Source organism: Aethalodelphis obliquidens, unplaced genomic scaffold (genome assembly GCF_003676395.1).
Source record: "Aethalodelphis obliquidens isolate GAN/ISIS:26980383/991018 unplaced genomic scaffold, ASM367639v1 scaffold2, whole genome shotgun sequence".
Classification (NCBI taxonomy): Eukaryota; Metazoa; Chordata; class Mammalia; order Artiodactyla; family Delphinidae; genus Aethalodelphis; species Aethalodelphis obliquidens.
Window position 1 is genome coordinate 88501606 of NW_020837946.1, and position 27689 is coordinate 88529294.

Sequence of the window (27689 nt, forward strand, 5' to 3'; positions counted from 1 at the left end):
TGTTTTTCTTATTTTTACAGATAAACTAACACACTGTTGACCTCCACTCTCACAGAGGACACAATGACATTCTTGATTCTCTTTTCAACCAAGGCAACTGCCTGCATAAGAGAATTATGTGATCTTCATTTTTGTGCCAGCATGGCAATTTTTGGTTATTTCAGGTTTTCTCTAGCATATCTGATAAGTATCTATTTCATACTCTCTTAGGTAAAGGATAGGAATAGGAAGAAATAGCAAATTTATCGTAAAAACTGCAACCCAGATCTATGCTCCAGAGAAACAGTTTATCAGTCAAAAAAACCTTAAATTAAAAGAAAATGATTGCTTCAAATTAGTGGCTTTTCACTATGGTTCATATATTTAAAATATAAGAATCATATTTAATACTATTTCTTTAACAATTTAGACACGTTCGTTCTTCTTTTTCTTGCCCCTACTCCTTTACTCTTTCCCCACCAACTTTGGAGCTTAGCTTTCATGTTGGCCTTATTTCCCCAAAAATATTTATTTGAAATTATTCAAGGACATTTATAATACATTGAAAGTATATTTTTCAGCTTGAATCTAATTTTGACATAAAAACATTTGTTTTCCTTTATAAGAGCACCTGTGTGTAAACTAATTCTGACATCAGTACAGTTGTCATATGGTAAGTTTAAAAACTTTTGGGGACCACTAAGTGTATGCTAGGCCTTTGGAAATTCCAACACTACCAAATGGAGTCTTCTACCTATTAAACAAATGTCAGTAATTAATTGTAAGTTAGCTTGTGATATATATTCTTTGCACATGTTCCTGCCAAGAACTTCTGTGTCTAATTAAGACAATAAGGGATATTTGTGTTACGATGATTTCTGATAGTATTTCTATAATCCTTCAAACACTTTTGAATGTCTTTTTTAAATGTTCTGTTTTTAAATTCTGTAACTATGAGCTTCTGTAAATAAGGGAATTTTCAGTGTAGAACAAATTATTATCCAGAGAAATGTCGATCATACAATACAGCATTTGATTTTGACAATTTTGAAAATTTCTGGATCTGGGATAGCCTTGGAAAGTATTTTCAGGGCTAGATTAACCAAGCTAATACTCTAAAGGCAATTTTCTTGGCTATATCATACAACAAACACTCCACTACAGCAAAATTTGAACTTAAATGGGGACAACATCTATTTGAAATGCCATCACTGAATGTTAATTTCCATGGAGTCTCAAAAACCAGTGAAAAAATTTTCATTTCTTCTCATTGCTGAAGATCACATTTATATATGAAGAATCTATGTTCACTAAAGATATCCCAAGCATATCTATGTAAATTACACTCAAATTATTCATAAGTTTCTTGCTGCAGTTTTATAAGTTAGAGAGTGTTCTTTCTCTGTATTTGGTTTGTAATTCCCAAAGGTTCTCAAGGTGCTAAATCTATTCAATTCTTTACTTTCAATTTCAGTTTAGGGAGAAAATAAATTATTCTTTGCCTGACCGTCATAAAATGTTGCTTAATTTTGGCAAGTGTAGAATATTTTAGTTGTATTAAGTTGATAAATATTTTAGCCATAAAAGTGATGCTTGCAGTCAGCTTTGGCTTTACATATTGTGACAGTGTGTCAAATTACTGCTGAAAATTTGAGTAAAATCTGTATTCAAGATAGTTTTATTTTGAATATTTTTTTATTCCTAATTTTGTTGCCATTCATCTAAGCCTCCTGCCTAGAAGTACTGCAAATTTCAAAAAAATAGGAACTACTAGGGGAAAAAAGAGACTTGTTTTTAATACTAAGACTTTTTTCATGTTTTGTTTCGTTTTTCAAGTATGGAGATCTTTGTTATATTCCTTATACTTAGGGGAAAATATCACTTGATTTGAGATTGTTATATTGTTGTATTATATTTCTATTTGGTGAGACAGCATAGAGAAGAAGATATAGCCCTGGGTTAGTAAAGCCTGAGTGCAGTTCCCCTATCAGCCATGTGACTGTGGATCATTAACTCCCTGAACTGCAATTTCCAAAGTTGTGAGAATTAAATATGTTAAATGGCTGATTTGACCTACTCACTCGGTATAATATTTTTATTAGTCATTTAGTACATTTGAAAGATTACTATTAAATAAAAAGTATATTATACCCATTGCCTTCCATATTTGAACTCTGGAGTGTATTAAAAGTAGATGACAAGAATCAGATTGAATAAATAAGCACAGATCTGTCTTGGCTCCCAAAATGCCTCCTTCACAGTGTAACATCCCTGTCATCTTAACAAATGACTGACTTGTCATTTTAGTGTCATTAGTAATGCTAAAATTTCTCCTTGAAAAGTTAAATGAAGCAACATTTTACCTCTCAGTTAAAATAGTGTTTTTATTTTTAATAATTTTTTAATGCAATGTCCCTTAAAGATTTAAAAATCATAATTTTAATAGAAATATAGATATTTCCATGCCTGCTTCAACCTAGATCTAACCAATATTAGTTGGATTTCTTTTTTTTTTTTGCGGTACGCGGGCCTCTCACTGTTGTGGCCTCTCCCTTTGCGGAGCACAGGCTCCGGACGTGCAGGCTCTGCGGCCATGGCTCACGGGCCCAGCCACTCTGTGGCATGTGGGATCTTCCCGGACTGGGGCACGAACCCGTGTCCCCTGCATCAGCAGGCGGACTCTCAACCACTGCGCCACCAGGGAAACCCTAGTTGGATTTCTTGCTACAGAGTTTTCCCTTTTTGATTTATAGAGCTTATAAATATGAATGAAAGTTTCTTCAGGATTAATATACTTGGGATTCCAGCCACACCTCATATTTGTCTGGGTGTAAAAGTCCAATGCATTTATTTTGTACAGCATTTTCAGGGGAAAAAATCGACTTTTAAAATAAATCAAAACAATATGCATAAAGAAATACATATTTTATGTAGTTTATCATTTTTCATGGATAAATAATACAAAATATGAATGTAGGTCTTCTTTGCTTTTCCTATATGCAGTCTCACTTTCTCTTCTTGTGTATGATTGCTGTTATATATGTATTCAAATATGCACAGATACACACTCATTTTTACCTGACTGAATCAATGATTGCCATATTTTTCTAAACTTTAGTCAGTCATTGCTATTATCTGACAGCTGAATAAAACTTCACTGGGCATAACTTCAAAAGAATAGATCTGATTTATCTGAAAGCATGAATTTCTGTACTGTAATATAAATACTATATTTATTGAATGAATAGGTGAAAGAAACATGGATTATGTACCTTCTGTTTTTTAACATTTCATTTTTTGACATGTTATATTTCAGCATACTGTGGATTTTCTTTCTTTTATATTTTATTTTCTTCCACAGTCCTTCCACATGACGTTAAAAGATTACTAAAATAAGAATGTCTGCTTTGTATAAATTCATGTTTTAAGATGCCTTCACAAGATGATTTATAAAATTCAAAGTTGAATAGCCATTTAGCAATCTAAGTGGACAGAACTGAAAGTGATAATGCATTCATGTATACATTCATAAATTACCTAGTGCTGTAGGTATAATAGTGAATAAGAAAAAAGATCACTGTCCTCACTGAGCTTAAAGTCTAATGGGAGCAAAAAATATTAATAAAAAGTAACTTTGTAAAGAAACACAAGTGTAAATTTGCCACTCGAATTCATGCTATGAAGCAGAGTATATGGTGCAATAATCAGAGAGAACACAGAAGGCTTCTTGAGGGAAATGTTTGATATAGTAAAAAAACAGAAGGAATTAAGCAAGTAGATTGAAAAAAAGCATTTCAGGTAGGGAGCAGCATGTACAAAAGGTATTTTGGAAATTCTTCCCTGTGATTTCTATGAATGGTTAAATTTTTTTTTATAATAAAAATTATTTTATTGTAAACAATACACACATATTGATTTTTAAATGGTATTATTTTCTGTTAGTATGAATGGTATTGCTGTTGTTATTAATACTACACAGTTTTGTGTTTATCTGCATTTATCTACAATTTAATTTCAGCTACTTGTTCTGGACTGAGTGGGGACAGATGCCATCCATTGGAAAGGCTCGTTTAGATGGCTCAGAGAAGGTTGTCCTCGTAAGCATGGGAATAGCATGGCCAAATGGCATCTCCATTGACTATGAGGTCTGTTGGATTTCTTAAGTATTGAAAGTGCATTAACTGCGAACTTGCATTAGTCTACTTTTAGTGTTCTCTTATTTTCTTTATAAAACAACCAAAAACAGCTTGTAATATTACTTTTCAATCAACCTTAGGAAAATAAATTGTATTGGTGTGATGCTCGTATAGACAAGATAGAAAGAATTGACCTTGAGACTGGCGGGAATCGTGAGATGGTGCTGTCAGGGAGCAATGTGGATATGTTTTCAGTTGCAGTCTTTGGGGCGTACATCTACTGGTCTGACAGGTAATTTATTTTTTCATAAGTATTTGAGTCTCAAAATGTTATTTTAGTGCCAATTGCTTTACCCTTGTAGGATTAGCCATTCCTTAGCAAGGTCACAGAAAGGATCTCACAAAACCATGTAATTTCCACAGAAGAGGCAGTCAGTCACTCTTGCTAGTCCAGGCTCAACCCTTTCAATGTCACAGACTAATGTTGGTTTCTTTCCCTTCTGCTGGGCCATCTGTTACCTTCAGCTTAAATAACTGGCTTGATTTGGATTAAAGATTGTTGATCACGTATGTTCAATTTCTTGGCAGAGCACATGCCAACGGGTCCATCAGAAGGGGCCACAAGAATGATGCCACAGAAACCGTAACCATGAGAACGGGTCTTGGAGTCAACCTGAAGGAGGTTAAAATCTTTAACCGAGTAAGAGAGAAAGGTCAGCACTCTTGTATGATAAATACGTTTTATGTTATTTCTTTCTCTTATTTTTTTTGACATTTATTTATCAAACTTAAGTTAGGGATTAATTCTTATATGAGTCCAAAACCTCAAGACCCTATTTTTTTTACATCTAATTTCCTACAAAAATCACATAGTAGCCTAATGAAATAAATATATAATAGTTCATGGATAGTTTTGCCTAGGACAGTGCATGTATATGGACATGTTATATACCTGGTATGGCTTCAGTATAGGTTTAGACTAAGTAATATAGAAACACTTGATAAATATACATGTTCAATGAAGTATACAAAGCACAATTAGGATATTAGAGAGTAAAAAGCAGCCAAAATTTTTTTTTTGATTTTATATATATATATATATATTTTAATAGTCACACACTTTATTTAGAACTAACTAAATATGCCACATTACTTGGGCCAAAAGGTTGTTTTCATGTCAGATTATATTTTAATACATAAAGTGATGATGGCTCCAGAAGGTTGCTATTAGTGTGAAATAAGTCCAGAGTCATCATTTCTTTAAAATATGTGTTTTGAAACTGATATGACATGATTTGGATTTTTTTAAATCACTTCCATTAAGATAATGTTCATTTTAAATGTCCATTAGAGTAAATTGTAATTAATTTTCTTGACATCAAAGGAAGGTATAATAATTTTGGAGAGGATGATGGATTCATAGAGGAGAATTAGTCTGATAAAGAAATCTTAATATCATGTTATATCTTCACTCAAAACTGGAGTGAAAAACTTACGCCCAATATACTTAGGAAGGTAGGCACATTAGAGCCATAAATTTCTTTGATATCTTATATACTTCATAGACACCAAGTTTAAGGTACTGCCTATTTCTTTTGATGAATGCAGTTCATGTTTTGCGTGAATCAGTTACTTGTACCAAAGATTACAATATATACAACCTATTGTAATCTCAGTATCAAGTTGCAAAAGGGTTATGCACTTAACTGGCTGATTAAGGGAAATTTTTTATGCTTCTCTTTGGATGGTCAGGGGAGCAGAAGAATGTGATCTTTGAAATAAAAAAATCCCAGGTTTTAAACTGAAGTGATTAAAAATAGCAGTACTTTATAGTGTTTGGATTTATACTGACCAGTCTAAAAGTTAAGCATAAAATAACCCAGAATATTCAACATTAAATTTTTAATATTTTTCTAAGAAAAAACTATCTGGAAAACAAAAGAAAAAACACAGACATACGTGTGTGTACCTTCTTTTTCTCCCTAGGGACCAATGTTTGTGCCAAGGACAATGGGGGATGTCAGCAACTCTGTCTTTATCGAGGAAATTCCCAGAGAACTTGTGCTTGTGCCCATGGATATTTGGCAGAGGATGGAGTTACTTGCTTAAGGCATGAAGGCTATTTGCTGTATTCAGGGAGAACAATATTAAAAAGTATACATCTTTCTGATGAAACCAATTTAAATTCACCAATAAGGCCATACGAAAATCCACATTATTTCAAGAATGTCATAGCTTTGGCTTTTGACTATAATCAAAGAAGAAAAGGTACCAACCGAATCTTCTACAGCGATGCACACTTTGGAAATATACAGCTTATTAAAGATAACTGGGAAGACAGACAAGTAATTGTTGAAAGTAAGTACAACAATTTATTTTTAAACAGTTTGGTGGAAATGAGTATCATTTGGAGTAGTAGAGAAATTAGAGTGGTAGTTGCATGTAGCAATTATATTTTCCTAGAGTTTATATTCAAGAATGAGTGAAACTATAACATCCAAACCCCCAAAAGTCAAAGAAGTAATTAACTGCTAGCATGTACAGTGTGAATATTATGATTATTAGCTTCTAATCATGGAACACTCAGTATATTCCTTTATAATGTTTCTTATTAATAAGTGTATTAAATTCATGGAAAATAATTTTTCAGTATAAAACTTACTAATTTTATTTTATTCCAGTGGGTGAAATTATATCTTTAAGAATATCTACCTAATTATATTCAGTGAATTTTATTTTCTCAAGTATCAGATTTTTTGTGTGCATATATATGACAGTCTTGATGAGAAAATGTTATTAAATAATCTAATATTTTTAAAATATTTTTAATAGTCTACAGGACAATACTTTTAATATTTTACAGGACTCAAACATAATATTGTGTGAATTATCTATACATTATAATTTAGAGAAACTTCTTTCCTGTCATCCAACTTTTACAGGGACAATCTTCATATTCCTCATTCAGCATCTCTCTCTTCTCTATCTCTATGTGATTTCCATATATTCCTCACTTTTCCAATTTCACTATACTGAGGTCAATCTTTTTCATTACTTTTTAAATTGCAAAATAATGCATAAATTATAAAATGTTCAAGTAATATGGATTTTTAACTGAAGTTTCTGCCTCATCCCTGCAACATCAATTCCATTTACTTACTCGTAAGTGACAGCTGTCATGCCTCCAGAATTTTCTTGCAGTATGTGTATCATTTGTAATTACAAAAATGTAATGATACAATATTCACCTGCTTTTTTTCACTTACAATATATCTTAAAAAGCTTTTAAGGCTATTTAAGATAAGGCTCTATCTTATTCTTTTGAAAGCCTGCATCTATCCTATACTAAGAGTAAACTAATTTATTTAACCATTTTCTCACTGACAATCATTTAGGTTGTTTTTGGTGTCTTATCACTACCTACAATGTCACAGTGAACATTTGTGCACATAAATATGTTTTTTCACACATGTGAATATTTCTTTAGCATAGAATCCTAGAAGTAGAACTGCAAAATCATTGTTTTATTTTTTTTTAGAACTGGTCACATTTCTCCAAAAAGACCATATCAATTTATGTTTTCATTAACTGTTTATAAAAAGATCCATTTTCCCACACTTTTGACAATGATTTTATAATTATTAGCTTATGACTAATATGTTAAAAAAGTCAACATATTAATATACATTTACCTGATAACTAGTGAGATCCAGCATCTATTCATATGCTTACTCATGTGAAAAACACATCAAACTCCCTATTGTACATTGCCATCCCATGCTAAGCCTGTCACAGTTTATTTTGTTCTTTCAGTATTTAATATCCTCACAATCCCTTTTGCCTATTCAAACCTGACAGCCTTTCCAAATCAGTTCAAGTGTGTACTTTCAAGCATATACAAATACACATTCTTGTTTCTTTATTCTCTAGGTTACTAGTTGATAATTTCATAACAATTTGTATATTCCAGCACATGCCATTTTGGCTTCCCTGTGTGTGTGTATATATATGAAGATGCAACTATAACTGTACTGATCATAGACTTGAGACATATTCAAGACTTACTGATTCTTTGGGTATATCCCTATGAAGTTTACATTATAATTCTCTCTGGTCCTCCCTCCATTTTCCTAGACTGACACAATTCAGAGTTGGAAGTGCTTATGTTGCATCTGTAATCTATTAACTAACTTATTCATTTTCTGTGCTCCAGATTCTTTGTCAGGTACCCTGGGCATAAAGATGAACATGAGTCCATAGACCTTTAGAAGCCATAGTTTAAGAAGAAAACTATGAGTAAACAGACATTGAAATTCACTAGAATCTATAATATACTAAAGGCCTAGAGAATAAATAATCTTTCTGAGGAAGCGCAGAGGATGCCACTGAGATGAGTTGAGGAAATGTAAGGGATCAATAGGAGTCTGCCTGTTGAGCCCGGTGGAGAAGGATGAATTTTAGACCAATGGTCCCCAAATTTGGTTCCTAGGGTCTCCTAATACATGTTCAAAATTATTTTCATAATAAGAGATCAAAATTATTTTCATAATAATACTAGATATTTATTTGCCTTTCCACTGTGTTGACATTTGCACCAATGGTGCAAAAGCCATTGTGGCTAAATTGCCGGTACCTTAGCACTAATCAATACAGTGGTACCAAACAGTACTAGTAGTCATTGCATTTTTCACTGCCACTTAATAGCAGGAAAAAAAAAAAAAAGAGCCAGTTTCACTTAAGAATGTCCTTGAAGAAAAAGTAAAATAATTTTATTAAATATTAATCCTTCAATACACATCTCTTTAATATGCTGTGTGATATTATAAAATACATATAAGGAACTCTGATGCATTCTGAAGTATAGTTGCCTGAAGGATACCACGTATTTCTGTCATTATTTGAGTTTATGCTTTTTTTAAGGAATATCATTTTTTACTTAAAAGAATGAGGAACAAACTATGGTTATTCAAACCTGGGTGTATGGCAGACTAAATGCAATGAGTCTGTCACTCCAAGGAAAATGACCTACATTATTTATTGCAAATAAAAATCAAGATTTCAAGTAAAAATTAAAATTTTCAAGACTTGTATCCACCATAGTTAGCTTGATAGCTTCCCATACTTCTGATGAGATGTGTAGTGATATTACTAGTGATTTGGAGTGGGGGGGTATTGCATGCTGAAATTGTCAGCATTTGGAGGATATGCATAACTCAGGGGACCAATATTTTCCAAATGACATGATAAAATCATGCCTGGGTAAATGATCCATTCAGAGTATAAGATAGACCAATGAATTTTAATGTAATAGAATAGGAAAAGTTCATCACTATAGTTTCTGATTCCACACGGAAGCTAACCTTTAAGTAACTACCATTTGTGTTGTTGTAGTATAAAATCATATCCAGAATTATCTGAAAAGGCTGTTAAAACCCTCCTTCCTTTTCCAACTTCACTGCTGTGTGAAGCTGGATTTTCTTCACAAATTTCAACTAAAAGAACACAACAGATTGGACGTAGTAGATGTGAGAATCCAGTTGTCTTCTAGTAATCCAGAGAGTAAACAAATTTATAAAATGATAAAACAATGCTGTCTTCTCATTTTAAAAAAATACAGCTATTTTTTAGATGTTATTTATATTAATATGCAGTCAATTCATTTTTGTTTTTTAAAATATATTAATACATATCAAAACAAAGTTTTTAGTTTAAATTTCTAACACAATAGCTATAGACGTAACTCACATACACAAAAATTTTGCTGGAGTCTTCAATACTTTTTAAGACTGTAAAAGTCCTCAGAACAAAAAAGATTACAAACTACTCTTCTAGGCTAAAGGCTCAGAAAATTTTAAGTATAAAGACATGAAAAAGCAAAGGGTAGACAAGGAGTGACACATCATTTGGCATGATTAGAACATGGGTTTCATGGCATGAATGGTGTGAGATGAGGCTATCGCGTCCTAGAGAGAAGTCCAATATTGAAGGATTTGGTCTGCCAAGATAAGAAGTATTAAAGAAAAAGTTTCATTGAGATATAATATACATACCATACAACTCATTCATTAAAAGTGTACTGTTCAATAATTTTGGGTATGCTACATTATTAGTATATTACATTATTACATTATTAATTTTTAAAATTAGGTAAAAATATATAAAACATAACATTTGCCATTTCAACTTTTAATTGTACAATTCAGTGACATCAATTACATTCACAATATTGTGCAGCCATCACCATCTATTTCCAAAACTTTTAAAATAAATCTATTTATTTATTGGCTGCCTTGGGTCTTCGTTGCTGCACATAGGCTTTCTCTAGTTGCAGCAAGTGGGGGCTACTCTTCATTGTGGTGCATGGGCTTCTCATTGCAGTGGCTTCTCTTGTTGTGGAGCATGGACTCTAGGCATGTGGGCTTCAGTAGTTGTGGCTCACAGGCTCTAGAGTGCAGGCTCAGAAGTTGTGGCACATGGGCTTAGTCACTCTGCAGCATGTGGGATCTTCCCAGACCAGGGCTCAAACCCGTGTACCCTGCATTGGCAGGTGGATTCTTAACCACTGTGCCACAGGGAAGTCCTTCCAAATCAGTTTTCTCTCTTTAAACAGAAACCCTGTTTAAGCAATTACTCCCAATTCCCCCTCCCTGTATTCTCTGGTAATCTTTCATCTATTTTCTTTCTCGATGAATTTGGCTATTGTATATATTTCATGTAAGTGGAATCATACAATATATGTTTTGTTGTGTGTGGCACAATTCACTCAGTATAATGTTTTGAAGGTTAATCCATATTGTAGCAGGTGTCAGAAGTTCATTCCCCTTTATGGCTGAATAATATTTTATTGTATGTATATAACATATTTTATTTATCCATTCATCTGTTTATGGACACGAGTTTCTACCTTTGGTTATTGTGAAAATGGCACAGTGAACACTGAGATACTAATATTCAAGATAAGGAGTTATGATTTTTTTCAGTAGATGAAGGGAAGACAATGGAGTGTTCTAAGGTAAGTATATAATAGGACTTTTGTTTTATGAAGATAACTCTGGCTATGTTATGTTTGATGACATTTAAGAGATGCCATGGGAGGGTGTTGCTGAGTTACAGATCCTATTTATATTGTGGGAAATTAAACTGAAAACATCGAAGTATATACATATTTCTGTTCAGTAGTTTGCCTTTTTGTTTGGTTGATAGTTTCCTTCACTGTACAAAAGCTTATTAATTTGATATAGTCACGTTTATTTTTACTTTTGTTGCCCTTGCCTGAAGAGATAGATGCAAAAAAATACTGCTAAGACCAATGTCAAACACTGTACTGCCTACGTTCATCAGGGATATTGGCCTGTAACTTTCTTTTACTGTACTGTTTTACTGTACTGTTTTTATCTGGTTTTTGTATCAGTAATGTTGGCTTCATAGAATGAGTTTGGAATTGTTCTTTCCTCTTCAGTTGTTTGGGATAGTTTGAGAAGGAGAGGTATTAACTCTTCTTTAAAGATTTGGTAGAATTCATCTGTGAAGCTGTCTGGTCCTACACTTTTGTTTGTTGGTCTGCTGAGATTTTCTGTTTCCTTGGAAAATTGTATATTTCTAAGAATTTATCCATTTCTTCTAGGTTGTTCAATTAGTTGGTGTACAATTTTTTGTAGTAATCTCTTACTATCCTTTGTATTTCTGTGGTGTCAGTTGTAAGGCTAGATTGTTTGAGATTTTTCTTGGTTCTTGACAAAGGCCTGTATTGGTATAAAATTCCCTCTTAGAACTGCTTTTGCTGCATCCTGTAAATTTTGGATTTTTTGTTTTTATTTTTATTTTTCCAAAGGTATTTTTTCTATTTTCTCTTTAATTTCTTCAATGGCCCATTGGTTGTTTAGAAGCATGTTGTTTAGCCTCCACATTTGTTTTTTTACAGTTTTCTTCTTGTAAATGATTTCTTGTTTCATAACGCTTCGGTCAGAAAAAAATGCTTCATATGAATTCAGTCTTCTTCATTTATTGAGACTTGTTTTGTGGCCTAACATGCAATCTGTCCTGGAGAATATTCCGTGTGCGCTTGAAAACAATGTGTATTTTGCTGTTTGGGGTTGGAATTTTGTCTAGTTATCTATTAGGTCCATCTGATCTAATGTGTCATTTAAGTCAATGTTTCCTTATTGATTTCTTCTATCCATTGTTGTAAGTGGTTGTGTTAAAGTTCCCTAGCATTACTGTGTTACTGTCATTTTTTTCTTTATGTCTGTGATTTGCTTTATGTATTTAGGTGCTCCTATGTTGGGTGCATAGATATTAACAAATGTTACAGCCTCTTGTTTGATTAATCCCTTTATCATTATGTGATGCCCTCCTTTGTCCCTTGTTACAGTCTTTGTTTAAAAGTCTATTTTGTCTGATATAAATATTGCTATCCCAGCTTTTGTTTGTTTCCATTTGCATGGAATATCTTTTTCCATCCCTTCACTTTCCAGTCTGTGTGTGTCTTCAGATATGAGTCTCTAGTAGGCAGCATATATATAGGTTGTGTTTCTTTATCCATTCAGCAACCCTGTCTTTTGATTGGAGCATTTTGTCTATTTACATTTAAAGTGATTATTGATAGCTATGTATTTATTGCCATTTTGTTAATCATTTTCTGGTTGTTTTGTAGTTATTCTGTTCTTCTCTCATTCTCCTCCTTTGTGATTTGTTGACTTTCTTTAGTGTTATGTTTATATTCCTTTCTCTTTATTTTTTGTGTATGTATTATAGATGTTTGGTTTGTGGTTACCATATGGTTCATATATAACAACCTACATATATGTTATTTAAGTTGATGGTTGCATAAGTTTGGGCACATTCTAAAAGCACTACATTTTTACTGACCCTGTTCACAATTTGTGTATTTTGTGTCATATTTTACATCTTTTTGTGTATTGCTTATGTAATTATTTTAGAGGTAGATAATTTTACTACTTCTGTCTTTTAACCTTCATACTAGCTCTAGAAGTGATTGATCCACTACCTTTACTACATGTTTGCCTTTACCAGTAGGATGTTTTTTCATATTTGTGGCTTTTTCTTTTCCATTTAATGATGCCCCTTTAACATTTCTTGTAAGGCCAGTTGAGTGGTGATGAACTCCTTTAGTTTTTGCTTGTCTGGGAAACTCTGTATCTCTCCTTTCTTTAGTTCTGAATGATAACCTCACCAGACAGAGTATTCTTGATTGTAAGTTTTTTCTTCCAGCACTTTGGATATATCAAGCCAGTTCCTTCTGGCCTGTGAGGTTTCTGCTGCAAAGTCACTGGATAGTCTTTGTGGGTTTCCTTTCGTGTTACTTATTTTTCTCTTGCTGAATTTAAGATTCTCTAACTTTTGACATTTTAATTATAACATGTCTCGGTGTGGGTCTCTTTGGGTTCATCTTGTTTGGCACTCTCTGTGCTTCCTGGACTTGGATGTCTCTTTCCTTTGCCAGGTTAGGGAAATTTTCAGTCATTGTTTCTTCAAAAAGTTTTTCTATTCCTTTCTGTTTATCCTTCTTGAATCCCTATAATGCAAATCTTAGTTTACACTGTATTGTTCCAGAGGTCTCTTAAACTATACTCATTAAATTATTCATTCTTCTTGCTCTTCCAATTGGGTGATTTCCACTAACCTGTCTGCTGGTCCTTCCCCCTATTTTTTATTTTGGTTACTGTATCCTTTGGTTCCGAGTGGTTCTCTTTTTAATATTTTCTCTTTGTAGAAGAGCTTGCTGAGTTCATTCACTTGTTTCCCAAGTTTGGTGAGCCTATTTGAGCTTTTTATCACATAAATTGCTTATCTAGCTATGTTTTATTTACCTTTTTTTCTGAGGTTTTGGTTTTTTTATTTGAAATGTATTCCTTTGTCTCCTCATTGTGCCTAAGTCTGTGTTTATTTAGGTACTTAGAATATAGAATAATCAGCTATGTCTCCTAGTCTTGAAAGAGTGGCGTTATGTAGAATGTGTCCTGTTGGGCCCAGAGGCACAATCCCCTGTGGGCACCCTGATAGGTGGAGCTGGCTCCCCAAAGTGGTTGCTGCTTTGGAGGGACACCATTGTCATCCAAGGCAGCTTGCCAGGTTGGGCAGAGAAGGAGCCACTTTGGATGAACTGGCCAAAGTAGGTGAGTTGGGCAGGACAGGTCCTTGGGAACACTGGGACAGGGTGCCCAGTGTTAGCTGGGTTGATGGATAATGACAGAAATGGTGCCTCCCAGCACTAGGTCAGCTAGGTAGAAGGAGAGTTTAAAAACATGTTGCCTTTCAGCACTTCTGTACCTGGAGAAAGTTCTAACAGATTCCTGCCACTCTGGCACATGCCCTAAAATCAGTCAATGAATCTCATGACCCAGGTGCTTTTCAAAGCTACTGCCTCTGCACTGGAACTTGGAGTGAGTTTGTGCACGAGCTCTTCAAAAGCAGAGTCTTGAGCTCTCTTGGACATAGTCTTCACTGATTTTCAAAGATGGGGCTCTTCTTTCCAGTGCAAGTCCCCTGGGATGGGAGCCCAATGTGATGCTTTGAACCCTTGCTCCTCAGGGAGCACCTCTGCAGCTGTGATATTCCTCCTGCTTGTGTGCCACTATACTAGTTGTGTGGGTTCTGATTAGAACACCATTCTGCTCCTCCTTCTTGTCTTGATGTAACCTTTTCTTTATACGCATAGTTGTAGAAAATCTATTCTGCTAGTGTTCAGGTTGTTCTCAGAAATGGTTGTTCCACATGTAGTTGTAGTTTTGGTGTTTCTGTGGGAGGAGATGAACTCAGGCTCTTCGTACTCTGCCATCTTAACTCAGAACCCCTTTGATATTCTATTTTGATAAATCTGGAAAAACACATTTCATTTTGATACATCTTTTACCAGTTAGTTACGAAAAAAATAAATTCGCTGACATGTGATTAAGTATTTAAAGATAGAAGAGCGTTCTAAATACTTTTACAAATCAGATTTAGGTTTAGATCCTTTATATATCTGAATATGGGGAAAGGATAGGATGAAGGCTCTCTTCTTTATCTTTCAATTCATGTAGAATTAAATTTTTGCTCTGAGGTATAAAAGATGAGATGAAGAGCCACTAAATACACTTAAATGTGTATTACATGCTTACAATGTGCCATAGATTATTAGGTAGTGGCAAATAAAGATGAAAGGTCTATTTTTTTAACCTCTGGGAACTCAAAGTATGACAAAGGGAAAATGCTGTGTTTCACTTTTTATATATGAAGAGTCAAGACTGTTGGTCAACATGATATTAAAACACCGAGGTTATCTCTGGCTTTAAAAACATAGCATGATTGATGATAATTATAAAAAATAAAAACTAAGAAGAGATTCATAATTTCAAAGCACAAAATAAGATTTTCCTTGACTAATAAACAGAAATACAATGCAGTTAGAATGACTGAAATATAGAGGAACGGGAGCAAGTTTAAAGCCTGCTTGAACCAGGGACTGGGGTGAGGCTGCCACATAGGAAAATAAGGCTGAATTAAAGCTGTGCCATCTCCTTCATATACCAATGTCCTATGTGACATTTTTGCCGTAGAGGCTTAGAGAATACAGAAACAATCCTGTGACCAACACTAACATCAGTCTTTTACACATTGATGGCTTTTCAAGTTCTCATCGGCCCTGTGGAGCAAAAATCCAAGTGAATTATGAAAGACAGGGCTGCAGCTTAAGGCCCAGGAGCCAAGTGAAGGCAACTGAACCAACAAACTACAGGGAATGAGTGCTGGAAGAGAGGTTAAAAAATTAAGGAGAGTCTGCAAATTCAAATTCCACAATAGATGGATTTTAAAGAAATACAGCTAAAAAGGAAAGTGTACCAACCAGCAGATGAGTGAAAACAAATAATAGAACAATTAGAAGGAGACTTTTATAACTTTGGGGGGAGTTCATCAGAGAGGAAAAGGAATACATGTTTATAAGAAGTACAAGAAATGGTGAAACCAAAGAGGCTAAAATTATATAAGAAAAAAATAATTAAAATGAAAACAACTAAAAATCTTAGAACTGAAAAATATGGTCAGAATAATAAAAATTAAAAGGAAATCCCAATTGATAAAGTTTATGTTGGACTAGTCAGAGTGAGAATGAACCAATGGTATGATAAATAGTGAGGAATTAATATGTAAATTACAGAATAAAATGAGAGCAGTTGTGAAACTTGGAAGGTAAGTTGGTAGGTTCAACATGATTATAGCTAGTAGAGGTCAACAAATGACAAAGAAGAGAGGGAAGGAAAGAAAAATATCATCCAAGAAACAATAATGGAGTTTACTACAAAAGAGGAAATAAATGGGTCCTTAGATTGAAAATGAATTCTGAGTACTGAAAAAGAATCATAAAATTAAGTCAGCCATCAAAGTAAAATTTCAGAGAATAATTAAAAAAAAGGGACAACCTTAAAATGCTACCAGAAGTAATAGAGAGATTATCTACAGAGGAACAATAATTGAATTTAAGCAGGCATCTCACCAGAAGCATTAGAAATATGTTCACACTCCTCATTAGAAATATGTTCACACTCCTAAGGAAATATATAATCCTAAACTGTTATTCAAAATGAAGGGAAATAAAGATTGTTCCAGACATACAAAATCAGTAACAGTACATCGACATATTCTCACTAAAAAACAAACCAAAAAACCTTAAAATAATGGCTTCAAACTTGACCATAATAAAGTAGTAAATTTGTGTTTTACATTATGACTTGGTATATATGTTTCAGTTTTACAGATTAATATCTTTATTCCATAGGATTCATTCTGATGTTTTGTTTTAGCCAATCAATCAGAGCAGTTTATCATTTAAAAAAACAACATGGCTTAAAATAAGGTCAAAATGTTTCCTTACATTCAATAACCGGTTAAAACATGTAATTAAGCAAAACTTCTCAAACTAGAAATAAAAACAAAGGATGCACAAAATTGTAATAGAGAAAATTATAAAATATTAGTGGACATAAAGAATGACTTTAAATAAAGGGAGAAAATGTAATTTTCATGATGGGAAAGTAACTTTTTTCATGCAACTTCATATGCTGATCCTAAAATGTACATGGAACAGCAAAATTCCAATAATACCTAAGGCAATTTTGAAAAAATATAAATTTGTAGTCTCTCCTTGACAAGAATTTCACTTATTATAAAGTTATAATAATGAAAACAATGTGATATTATTAAAAGAATAGTAAAATGGAAAAGAGGACTTAAGCAGATCCACACATACATGTCTTGTAAATGTTTTTGTTAAGTTGATATTACAAATCAGTTGAAAAATAATGAACTGCATTTAATAAATTTTGCTAGTACAATTTGCATGCAAGAAATAAGTAAAATTCTATCTCTAGCTTATACTGTACTCAAAAATAAGTTTCAGTTGAGAAAGATGGTGAAGTAAAAGGACCGTGAGCTCACCTCCTCTCACAAACACACCAAAATCACAACTAACTGCTGAACAACCATCAATAAAGAAGACTGGAATCTACCAAAAGAAAAAAAGATATTCCTCATCCAAAGACATGAAGAAGAAACCATGGTAGGAGGGGCACACTCACAATATACTCAAATCCCATACTGCCCAGATTAGCAACCCACAAACTGGAGCTTGATTATATTGCAGAAGTTCTCCCACAGAAGTGAAAGCTCTGAGCCCCACACCAGTTGCCCCAGCCTAGGGGTCCAGCATTGGGAGGAGTCCACAGAGCATTTGGCTTTGAAGGCTAGCAGAGCTTGATTGTAGGAGCTCCACAGGACTGGGGGAAACAGAGACTTCACTCCTGGAGGGTGCACATAGGTCTCGCAGGCACTGGGACCCTGGGCAGAAGCAGTGACTCCAGAAGAACGTGTGCCAGACCTACCTGCTAGTCTTAGAGTGTCCCTGGGGAGGTGGCAGATGGCTATAGCTCTCTCTGGGGTCATAAAAGGTGGCAGACATTTTGGGTCTTTGGCCCCAAGACCTGGCCCCACCCAACAGCCTGTAAGCTCCAGTGCTGGGATGCCTCAGGCCAAACCACCAACAGGGTGGGAACACAGCCCCAACCATCAGAAGACAGGCTGCCTAAAGACTTCCTGAGCCCACAACCACCTTTAGACACACCACTTGACATATCCCTGCCTACCAGAGGGACAACACCTAGCTAGTGGGCAGACCCTCCGACCAGGAAGCCTGAACAAGCCTTTAGACCAGCCTCACTCACCAGGGGAAGACACCAGAAGCTAGGAAACCACCATACTGCAGCCTGCCAAACTGAGTCCATAAACACAAGTCAGAACCTATTCTGGGGAAACAGCTGGTCTTTGGCCCTTGAGTGAAGGGGAGTATAATGCTGGGACACATAAGACATCCCCTACAGAGGGCCACTTCTCCAAGATAGAGAAGTGTAACTAAACTACCACATACATAAAAATACAAATAGAAATGTGAACAAAATGAGATGACAAAGGAATATGTTGCAGATGAAAGAACAAGATAAAACACAAGAACAACTAAGTGAAGTGGAGATAGGCGATCTACCTGAGAAAGAGTTCAAAATAATTATTGTAAAGGTGATCCAAGAACTCAGGAAAAGAATGAATGCACAGAGCAAGAAGTTATAAAAATATTTTACCAAAGAGTCAGAAAATATAAAGAGCAACCAAACAGGGTTGAAGAATACAATAACTGAAATTAAAAATATAGTAGAATGAATCAATAGCAGACTAAATGAGGCAGAAGAACAAATCAGTGGGCTGAAGACAGAATGGTGGAAATCACTGCCATGGAATGGAATAAAGAAAAATAATGAAGAAAATAAGGGCAGTTTAAGAGACCTCTGGGACAATATCAAACACACTAACATTTGCATTATAGGGGTCCTAAAAGGAGAAGAGAGAGAGAAAGAGCCTGAAAATATTTGAAGAAATAATAGCTGAAAACTTCCCTAACATGGGAAATGAAACAATCACCCAAGTCCAGGAAAAGCACAGAGTCCCATACAGGATAAACCCAAGCAGAAACATGCCAAGAAACACATTAATCAAATTGACAAAAATTAAAGACAAAGAGAAAATATTAAAAGCAACAAGGGAAAAGCAAAAAATAACATACAAGGGAATTTACATAAGGTTATCAGCTGATTTTTCAGCTGAAATTCTGCAGGCCACAGGGGAGTGGCGCCATATATTTAAAGTGATGAAAGGGAATAACCTACAACCAAGAACACTCTATCCAGCAGCAGGGCTCTCGTTCAGATTCAGTGGATAAATCAAAAGCTTTACAGATAAGCAAAAACTAAAAGAACTCATCACCACCAAACCAGCTTTACAACAACTGCCAAAAGAACTTCTCTAAGCAGAAAACGCTGGAAGTAGAAACAAGACAATTAATAGGAAAGCTCACCAGTAAAGGCAAACATATAGTAAAGGTAGAAAATCATCTACATACAAATATGATATCAAAACCAGTAATCATAAGAGGAGGAGAGTATGAATGCAGGATATTTGAAATTAAGAGGTCTGCAACTTAAAAGTCATGTGTACATGTAGACCGCTATACCAAAACCTCATGGTAACTGCAAACAAAATATCTATAATAGATGTACACACTAAAATTAAAAGGAATCCAAACACAACACTAAAGATAGTCATCAAGTCACAAGAGAACAAAAGAGAAAAGCAAGAAAAAGAGATCTACACAAACAAATCTAAAACAATTAACAAAATGGCAATAAGAACATATAAAATAGATAATTACCTTAAATGTAAAAGGATTAAATGCTTCCACCAGAAGACATAGACTGACGGAATGGATACACAAATAAGACCCATATATATGCTGTCTACAAGAGACCCACATCAGATCTAGAGACACATATAGACTGAAAGTGAGGGGACAGAAAAAGGTATTCCATGCAAATGAAAATCAAAGGAAAGCTGGAGTAGCAATTCTCATATCAGACAAAATAGACTTTAAAATAAAGACTGTTACAAGAGACAAAGAAAGACAATACATAATGATCAAGTCATCAATCCAAGAAGATATAATATTGTAAATATTTATATGTACCCAACACAGGAAAACCTCAATATATAAAATGCTAACAGCCTTAAAGGATAAATCAACAATAACACAATAACAGTGTGGGACTTTGACACCTCGCTTACATCAGTGGACAGATCATGCAGACAGAAAATCAGTAAGGAAACACAGGTCTTAAATGACAAATTAGACCAGATGGACTTAATATTTATAAAACATTCCATCCTAAAGCAGCAGAATACACATTCTTTTCAAGTTCCCATGGAACATTCTTCAGAATAGAATGCATGCTGGGCCACAAAGCAAATCTGGCTAAATATAAGAAAATTGGGACTTCCCTGGTGTTCCAGTGATTAAGAATCCACCTGCCAATGCAGGGAACACGGGTTCGATCCCTGGTCTGGAAGATCCCACATGCCACGGATCAACTATGACCATGTACCACAACTACTGAGCCTGTGCTCTAGAGCCTGCATGCCACAACTACTGAAGCCTGCACACCTAGAGCCTGTGCTCTGCAACAAGAAGCTACTGCAAAGAGAAGCATGCACACTGCAACAAAGAGTAGCCCCCGCTTGCCACAACTAGAGTAAGCCCATGCGCAGCAACAAAGACCCAACACAGCCAAAAATAAATAAATTTATATAAAAAAACAAAATCGATCAGGGGGAGGAGTCAAGATGGCAAAATAGGAGGATTTGGAGTTCGCCTCTCCTCACAAGTACAACAAGAATACATCTACAAATGAAACAATTCTCACAGGGCACCTATTGAACACTAGTAGAGGTCCTTGGACACCTAAAAGGACAAGAAAAATCCCCATGCAACCAGCTAGGATGAAAGAAAGAAAGAAAAGAGGAAACAGGATGAGACCAGCACCCTGGGCAGGGGAGCTGAAGGAGAGGAGAGGTTCCCACAGTCAGGAAAGCCACCTCACAGTGGAGAGATCACCTGGGATAGAGAGGAAGCTTGGGGGATCAGAGGGGAATGCAGCATCCAGTCTCTGTGAGGACAGAGTAGGAACTACGTGCATGGTCCATGCTACAGCCCTGCACACTCCAGCCCAAGTCATGTGTCTCGTGGTGTAGAGGGGGGCTGGGTGCTGGAAAGTGGGGTTTGGAGAGCAGACCCAGGGAGAGGATAGATGTTGGCTGTGAAGAGACAGCCTGAAAGGATGGGACTAAGGAGCTCCACAACTGGAAAAGATTGAGGGAGAAACCTGGACCACCATAGAAGCATGGTGCATTTGTTGACTGGCATGCAAGGGGCAGGGCCACCTTTGAAACTCCCTTCCCCATATGGCGGGCCTCTGCCTCTGCAGGCACTAGCAGGGGTGCCTGCCTCAGCGGGCTCACCTGCCTCTCAAGCTAAAACCTCCTCCAGCCATGCAGGCCCCGGCGGGCCCAAGTGCTACCCCTGCCAAAGCCTCCAAAGGTCACACCGGTCCTGGTGGGCCTGAGAACCGCCCCTGCCAAAGCCTCCTCAGGCTGCGCCGATCCTGTGGCCCAGGCACCACCCTGCCAAAGCCTCCTCCAGCTGTGCTGGCCATGCCTGTGAATGCCTTCACTGGCCTGTGCGGACACGTGTGCTCCAGGGCAGCCTCGGGGGCAGAAACTGGTGGGAGGAAAACATGCAGAAGTGGAGCTGAAATCACAGCTGAGCCCCAGGGGCTGTGCAACTAAGGAAGAAGACCTGAAATCTCTCTTCACAGCTACACAAACCATGGAGCAAACCTCTGCTGATGGCTTCCTAAATTCATTGCCTAAGGAACATCCAAACAGACAACAAGTGCTCCTGCAGCTGATACGGATCTGGCTTTAGCAGCTGTGGGCTTTGTGTGCACATACAGTTGAGGGTTGGGTGAGGCCAGAGTCTGAGCTGCCTCCATAGATCCCACAGTGGGTACAGATGCATGACTACTGCAGTACTGGGACCTGACCTCAATGGATCTGTGCTGGTGGCCTGGTGAAAACAATACCTGAGAGTCATGAAAGCCATTTGCCAGCAAATGGTGGGACTGAGAGGAGTGCAAACAACAGTGTACTTTGTGAGCCTGTACAATGGGTGAAAGGGGACACAACTGAGCACACTCACAGGTGAACAGCCCCAGAAGAGGAATACTTAGAAGCTTCTCTCCAAGTGGGAGTGCTCCAATCCCACCTATCTCGCACCGCAGATCAGAAACACAGCTAAGAAACAGATCTCAGGGCTTCTACCTCAACAACTACAGAGCACACCATGCCCCTGAGAGGGGCGGTGACAACCACAGAGCAAAGGGGAGGCCTCACTCAATATCCAACTCACGCACCCCAGGGCAGACACCAGAAGCAAAAGGAGCTACGATCCTGCAGCCTGCAGAAAGGACACCACAAACACAGTAAGTTAGACAAAATGAGACAAAAGGGAAATCTGCTGCAGACAAAGGAGCAAGATAAAAACCTACAAGAACAACTAAATGAAGAGGAGATAGGCAATCTACCTGAAAAAGAATTCAGAATAATGATAGTAAAGATGATCCAAGATTTCACAAAAAGAATGGAGGCATGGATTGAGAAGATGCAAGAGATGTTTAACAAGGACCTAGAAAAACTAAAGAACAAACAAACAGAGATGAACGGTGCAATAACTGAAATGAAAAATACACTAGAAGGAATCAATGGCAGAATAACCAAGGCAGAAGAATGGATAAGTGAGCTGGAAGAGAGAGAATGGTGGAAATCACTGCCACAAAACAGAATAAAAGAAAAAGAATGAAAAGAAATGAGGACAGCCTCAGAGACCTCTGGGAGAACATTAAATGCACCAACATTCAAATTATAGGGGCCCCAGAAGAAGAAGAGAAAAAAAAAGGACCTGAGAAAATATTTGAAGAGATTATACTAAATAAACTTCCATAACATGGGAAAGGAAATAGTCAACCAAGTCCAGGAAGCACAGAGAATCTCATATATGATAAACCCAAGGAGGAACAGGCCAAGACACAAATTAATCAAATTAAGAAAAAATGTAATACAAAGAAAACATATTAAAAGCAACAAGGGAAAAGCAGTAAAAAACATCCAAGGGAATCCCTATAAGGTTATCAGCTGATTTTTGCAGCAGAAACACTGCAGGCCAGAAGGGAGGGGCATTATATATTTAAAGGGGTGAAAGGGAAAAACCTACAACCAAGAATACTCTACCCAGCAAGGCTCTCATTCAGATTTGATGGAGAAATCAAAAGCTTTACAGACAAGCAAAAGCTAAGAGAATTCAGCACCACCAAACCAGCTTTACAACAAATGCTAAAGGAACTTTTCTAGGTGGAAAACACACAAGAGAAGAGAACAAAACAGGAAGGGAAGAAAAAAGACCTACAAGAAAAAACCCAAAACAATTAAGAAAATGGCAATAGGAACATACATATTGATAATTACCTTAAATGTAAATGGATTAACTGCTCCAACCAAAAGACATAGACTGGCTGAATGGATATAAAAACAAAACCTGTATATATGCTGTCTACAAGAGACCCACGTCAGACCTAGGGACACATACAGATTAAAAGTGAGGCTATGGAAAAAGAATTTCCATGCAAATAGAAATCAAAAGAAGCTGGAGTGGCAATACTCATACTAAACAAAATAGACTTTTAAATAAAGACTGTTACAAGGGACAAGGAAGGACAGTACATCTTGATCAAGGGATCAAACAAGGAAGAAGATATAACAATTGTAAATATTTATGCACCCAACATAGGAGCACCTCACTATATAAGGCAAATGCTAACAGCCACAGAAGGGGAAATCAACAGTAACACAGCAATAGTGGGGAACTTTAAACCCCATTACACCAATGGACACATCATCCAAACAGAAAATTAATAAGGAAACACAAACCTTAAAGGACACATTAGACCACATAGACTTAACTGGTATTTACAGGGCATTCCATCAGAAAGCAGCAGAATACACTTCCTTCTCAAGTGTACATGAAACATTCTCCAGGACAGTTCACACCTTAGGTCACAAATCAAGCCTTAATAAATTTCAGAAAATTGAAATCATATCAAACATCTTTCCTGACCAAAACCCTCTGAAATTAGAAATCAATTACAGGAAAAAAGGAAACTGTAAAAAACACAAACACATGGAGGCTAAACAATATGTTATTAAATAACCAATGGGTCACTGAAGAAATCAAAGAGGAAATCAAAAAATACTGAGACACAAATGAAAACAAAAACATGTTGATCCAAACCTATGGGACGTAGCAAAAGGAGTTCTAAGAGGGAAGTTTATAGCAATACAATCTTACCTCAGGAAACAAGAAAAATCTCAAATAAACAACCTAACCTTACAGTTCAAACAACCAGAGAAAGAAGAAAAAACAAAACTCCAACTTAGTAGAAGGAAAGAAACCATAAAGATCAGAGCAGAAATAAATAAACTAGAGATGAAGAAAACAATAGAAAAGATCAATTAAACTAAAAGATGGTTTTCTGAAAAGATAAACAAAATTGATAAACCTTTAGCTTGATTCATCAAGAAAAAGGAGAGAGGACTCAAATCAATAAAATTAGAAATGAAAAAGGAGAAGTTGTAATGGACACTACAGAAATACAAAGAATTATAACAGACTACTGCAGGAAACTATACGCCAATAAAATGGACAACCTAGAAGAAATGGACAAATTCCTAGAAAGGTGCAAACATCCAAGACTGAACCAGGAAGAAATAGAAAATATGAACAGCCCAATCACAAGTATTGAAATTGAAAGTGCAATTAAAAAACTCCCAAAAAACAAAAGTCCAGGACCAGATGGCTTCACAGATGAATTCTATCAAACATTTAGAGAAGATTTAACATCTACCCTTCTGAAACTCTTCCAAAAATTGCAGAGGAAGGAACATTGCCAAGCTCATTCTATGAGGCCACTATCACCCTGATACCAAAACCAGACAAAGACATCACAAAAAAAGAAAATTACAGGTCAATATCACTGATGAACACAGACAAAAAACTTCTCAACAAAATACTAGCAAACAGAATCCAACAACACATTAAAAGGATCATACACCCTGATCAAGTGGGATTTATCCCAGGGATGCAAGGATTCTTCAATATATGCAAATCAGTCAATGTGATACACTATACTAACAAATTGAAGAATAAAAACCATATAATCATCTCAATAGATGCAGAAAAAAATCTGCATCTGACAAAATTCAACACCATTTATGGTAAAAACTCTCCAGAAAATGGGCGTAGAGGGAACCTACCTCAACACAATAAAGGACATATATGACAAACTTACAGCTAACATCACACTCAATAGTGAAAAGCTGACAGCACTTCCTCTAAGATCAGGAACAAGACAAGGATGCCCACTCTTGCCACTTTTATTCAACATAGTTTTGGAAGTTTTAGCCACAGAGAATAAAAAGATATAAAAGAATCCAAATTGGAAAAAAAAGAAGTAAAACTATCTGTTTGCAGATGACATGATACTATACATAGAAAACCCTAAAGATGCTACCAGAAAACTACGAGAGTTCATCAATGAATTCGGTAAAGTGCTAGGATACAAAATTAATACACAGAAAACTCTTGCATCCCTATACACTAACAACAAAATATCAGAAAGAGAGATTAAGGAAACAATTGCGTTTACCACTGCATCAAAAAAAAAAAAAAAGTACCTAGGAATAAACCTACCTAAGGATACAAAAGACCTGTATTCCGAAAACTATAAGACACTGATAAAAGAAATTGAAATGACACGAAGAGATGGAGAAATATACCATATTCTTGGATTGGAAGAATCAATATTGTCAAAATGACTATACTATGCAAAGCAGTCTACGGATTCAATGCAATCTCTATCAAAGACATTTTTCACAAAATTAGAACAAAAAATGTACAATTTGTATGGAAACACAAAAGACCCCTAATAGCCAAAGCAATCTTGAGAAAGAAGAATGGAGCTGGAGGAATCAGGCTCCATGACTTCAGACTATACTACAAAGGTACAGAAATCAAAACAGTATGGTACTGGCACAAAAACAGAAATATAGATCAATGGAACAGGATAGAAAGTCCAGAGGTAAACCCATGCACCTATGGCCACCTAATCTATGACATAGGAGACAAGAATGTACAATGGAGAAAAGACAGTTTCTTCAATAAGTGGTGCTGGGAAAACTAGACAGCTACATGTAAAAGAATGAAATTAGAACACTCTCTAACACCATACACAAAAATAAACTCAAAATGGATTACAGGCTTAAATGTTAGGCGAGATACTATAAAACTCTTAGAGGAAAACATAGGCAGAACACTCTCTGACATAAATCATGGCAAGATCATTTTTGATCCACCACGTAGAATAATGAAAATAAAAACAAAAATAAACAAATGGGACCTAATAAAAGCTTTTGCACAGCAAAGAAAACCATAAACAAAACAAAAAAACAATCCTCAGAATGGGAGAAAATATTTGCAAATGAAGCAACTTACAAGGGATTTATCTCCAAAATATGCAAACAGCTCATGGAGCTCAATATCAAAAAAACGAACAACCCAATCAAAAAATGGGCAGAGGACCGAAATAGACATCTCTCCAAGATGGCCAACAAGCACATGAAAGGATGCTCAACGTCACTAGTTACAAGAGAAATGCAAATCAAAACCACAAAGAGGTATCACCTCACACCAGTCAGAATGGCCATCATCAAAAAATCTACAAACAATAAATGCTGGAGAGTGTGTGGAGGAAAGGGAACCCTCCTACCTTGTTGGTGGAAATGTAAATTGATACAGCCTCTATGGAGAACAGTACGGAGGTTCCTTAGAAAACTAAAAATAGAGTTACCATATGATCCAGCAATCCCACTCCTGGTCATATATCCAGAGAATACAATGGTTCAAAAGGATACATGCACCGAGTGTTCAGTACAGTGCTGTTTACAATAGCCAAGACATGGAAGCAACCTAAATGTCCATTGACAGATGAATGGATAAAGGAGGTATGGTAGATATATACAATGGAATATTACTCACACATAAAAAAGAAGGAAATAATGCCATTTGCAGCAATGTGGATGGACCTGGAGATTGTCATACTAAATGAAGTCAGTTAGAGAAAGACAAATATCATGTGACATTGCTTATATGCAGAATCTAAAAAATAAATAAATACAAATGAACTTATTTAAAAAACAATAATAGACTTAGAGATTTAGAAAACAAACATGGCTATCAAAGGGGGAAAAGAGGGGAGAGGGAGGGATAAATGAGGAGGTTGAGATTAAGTTATACACACTACTATATATAAAATAGATAATTAGCAAGGACCTACTTATATAGCATAGGTAACTGTACTCAATATGTTTTAATAACCTAACAAACGAAGAAACTGAAGATAGTGTATGCAAATATATTTGCATATATAGCTGTATATATATATATATGTGTGTGTGTATATATGAAATGGATTGGTCTGTTGTACACCTGAAACACAATATTGTAAATCAACTATACTTCAATAAAAATTTTTT

At 35.8% G+C, this 27689-nt stretch overlaps 1 protein-coding gene across 1 annotated transcript in view; it reads left to right on the forward strand.

Moving 5' to 3' along the window:
• The window catches only part of LRP1B (LDL receptor related protein 1B), a 1467083-nt gene that overhangs the window by 984063 nt on the left and 455331 nt on the right, over positions 1-27689 (forward strand). The window contains exons 36-39 of the mRNA XM_027078335.1: positions 3998-4124; positions 4256-4407; positions 4704-4828; positions 6102-6473. Of these exons, the coding sequence (XP_026934136.1) occupies positions 3998-4124; positions 4256-4407; positions 4704-4828; positions 6102-6473 (776 nt within the window). The remainder of the gene's footprint in view (positions 1-3997; positions 4125-4255; positions 4408-4703; positions 4829-6101; positions 6474-27689) is intronic.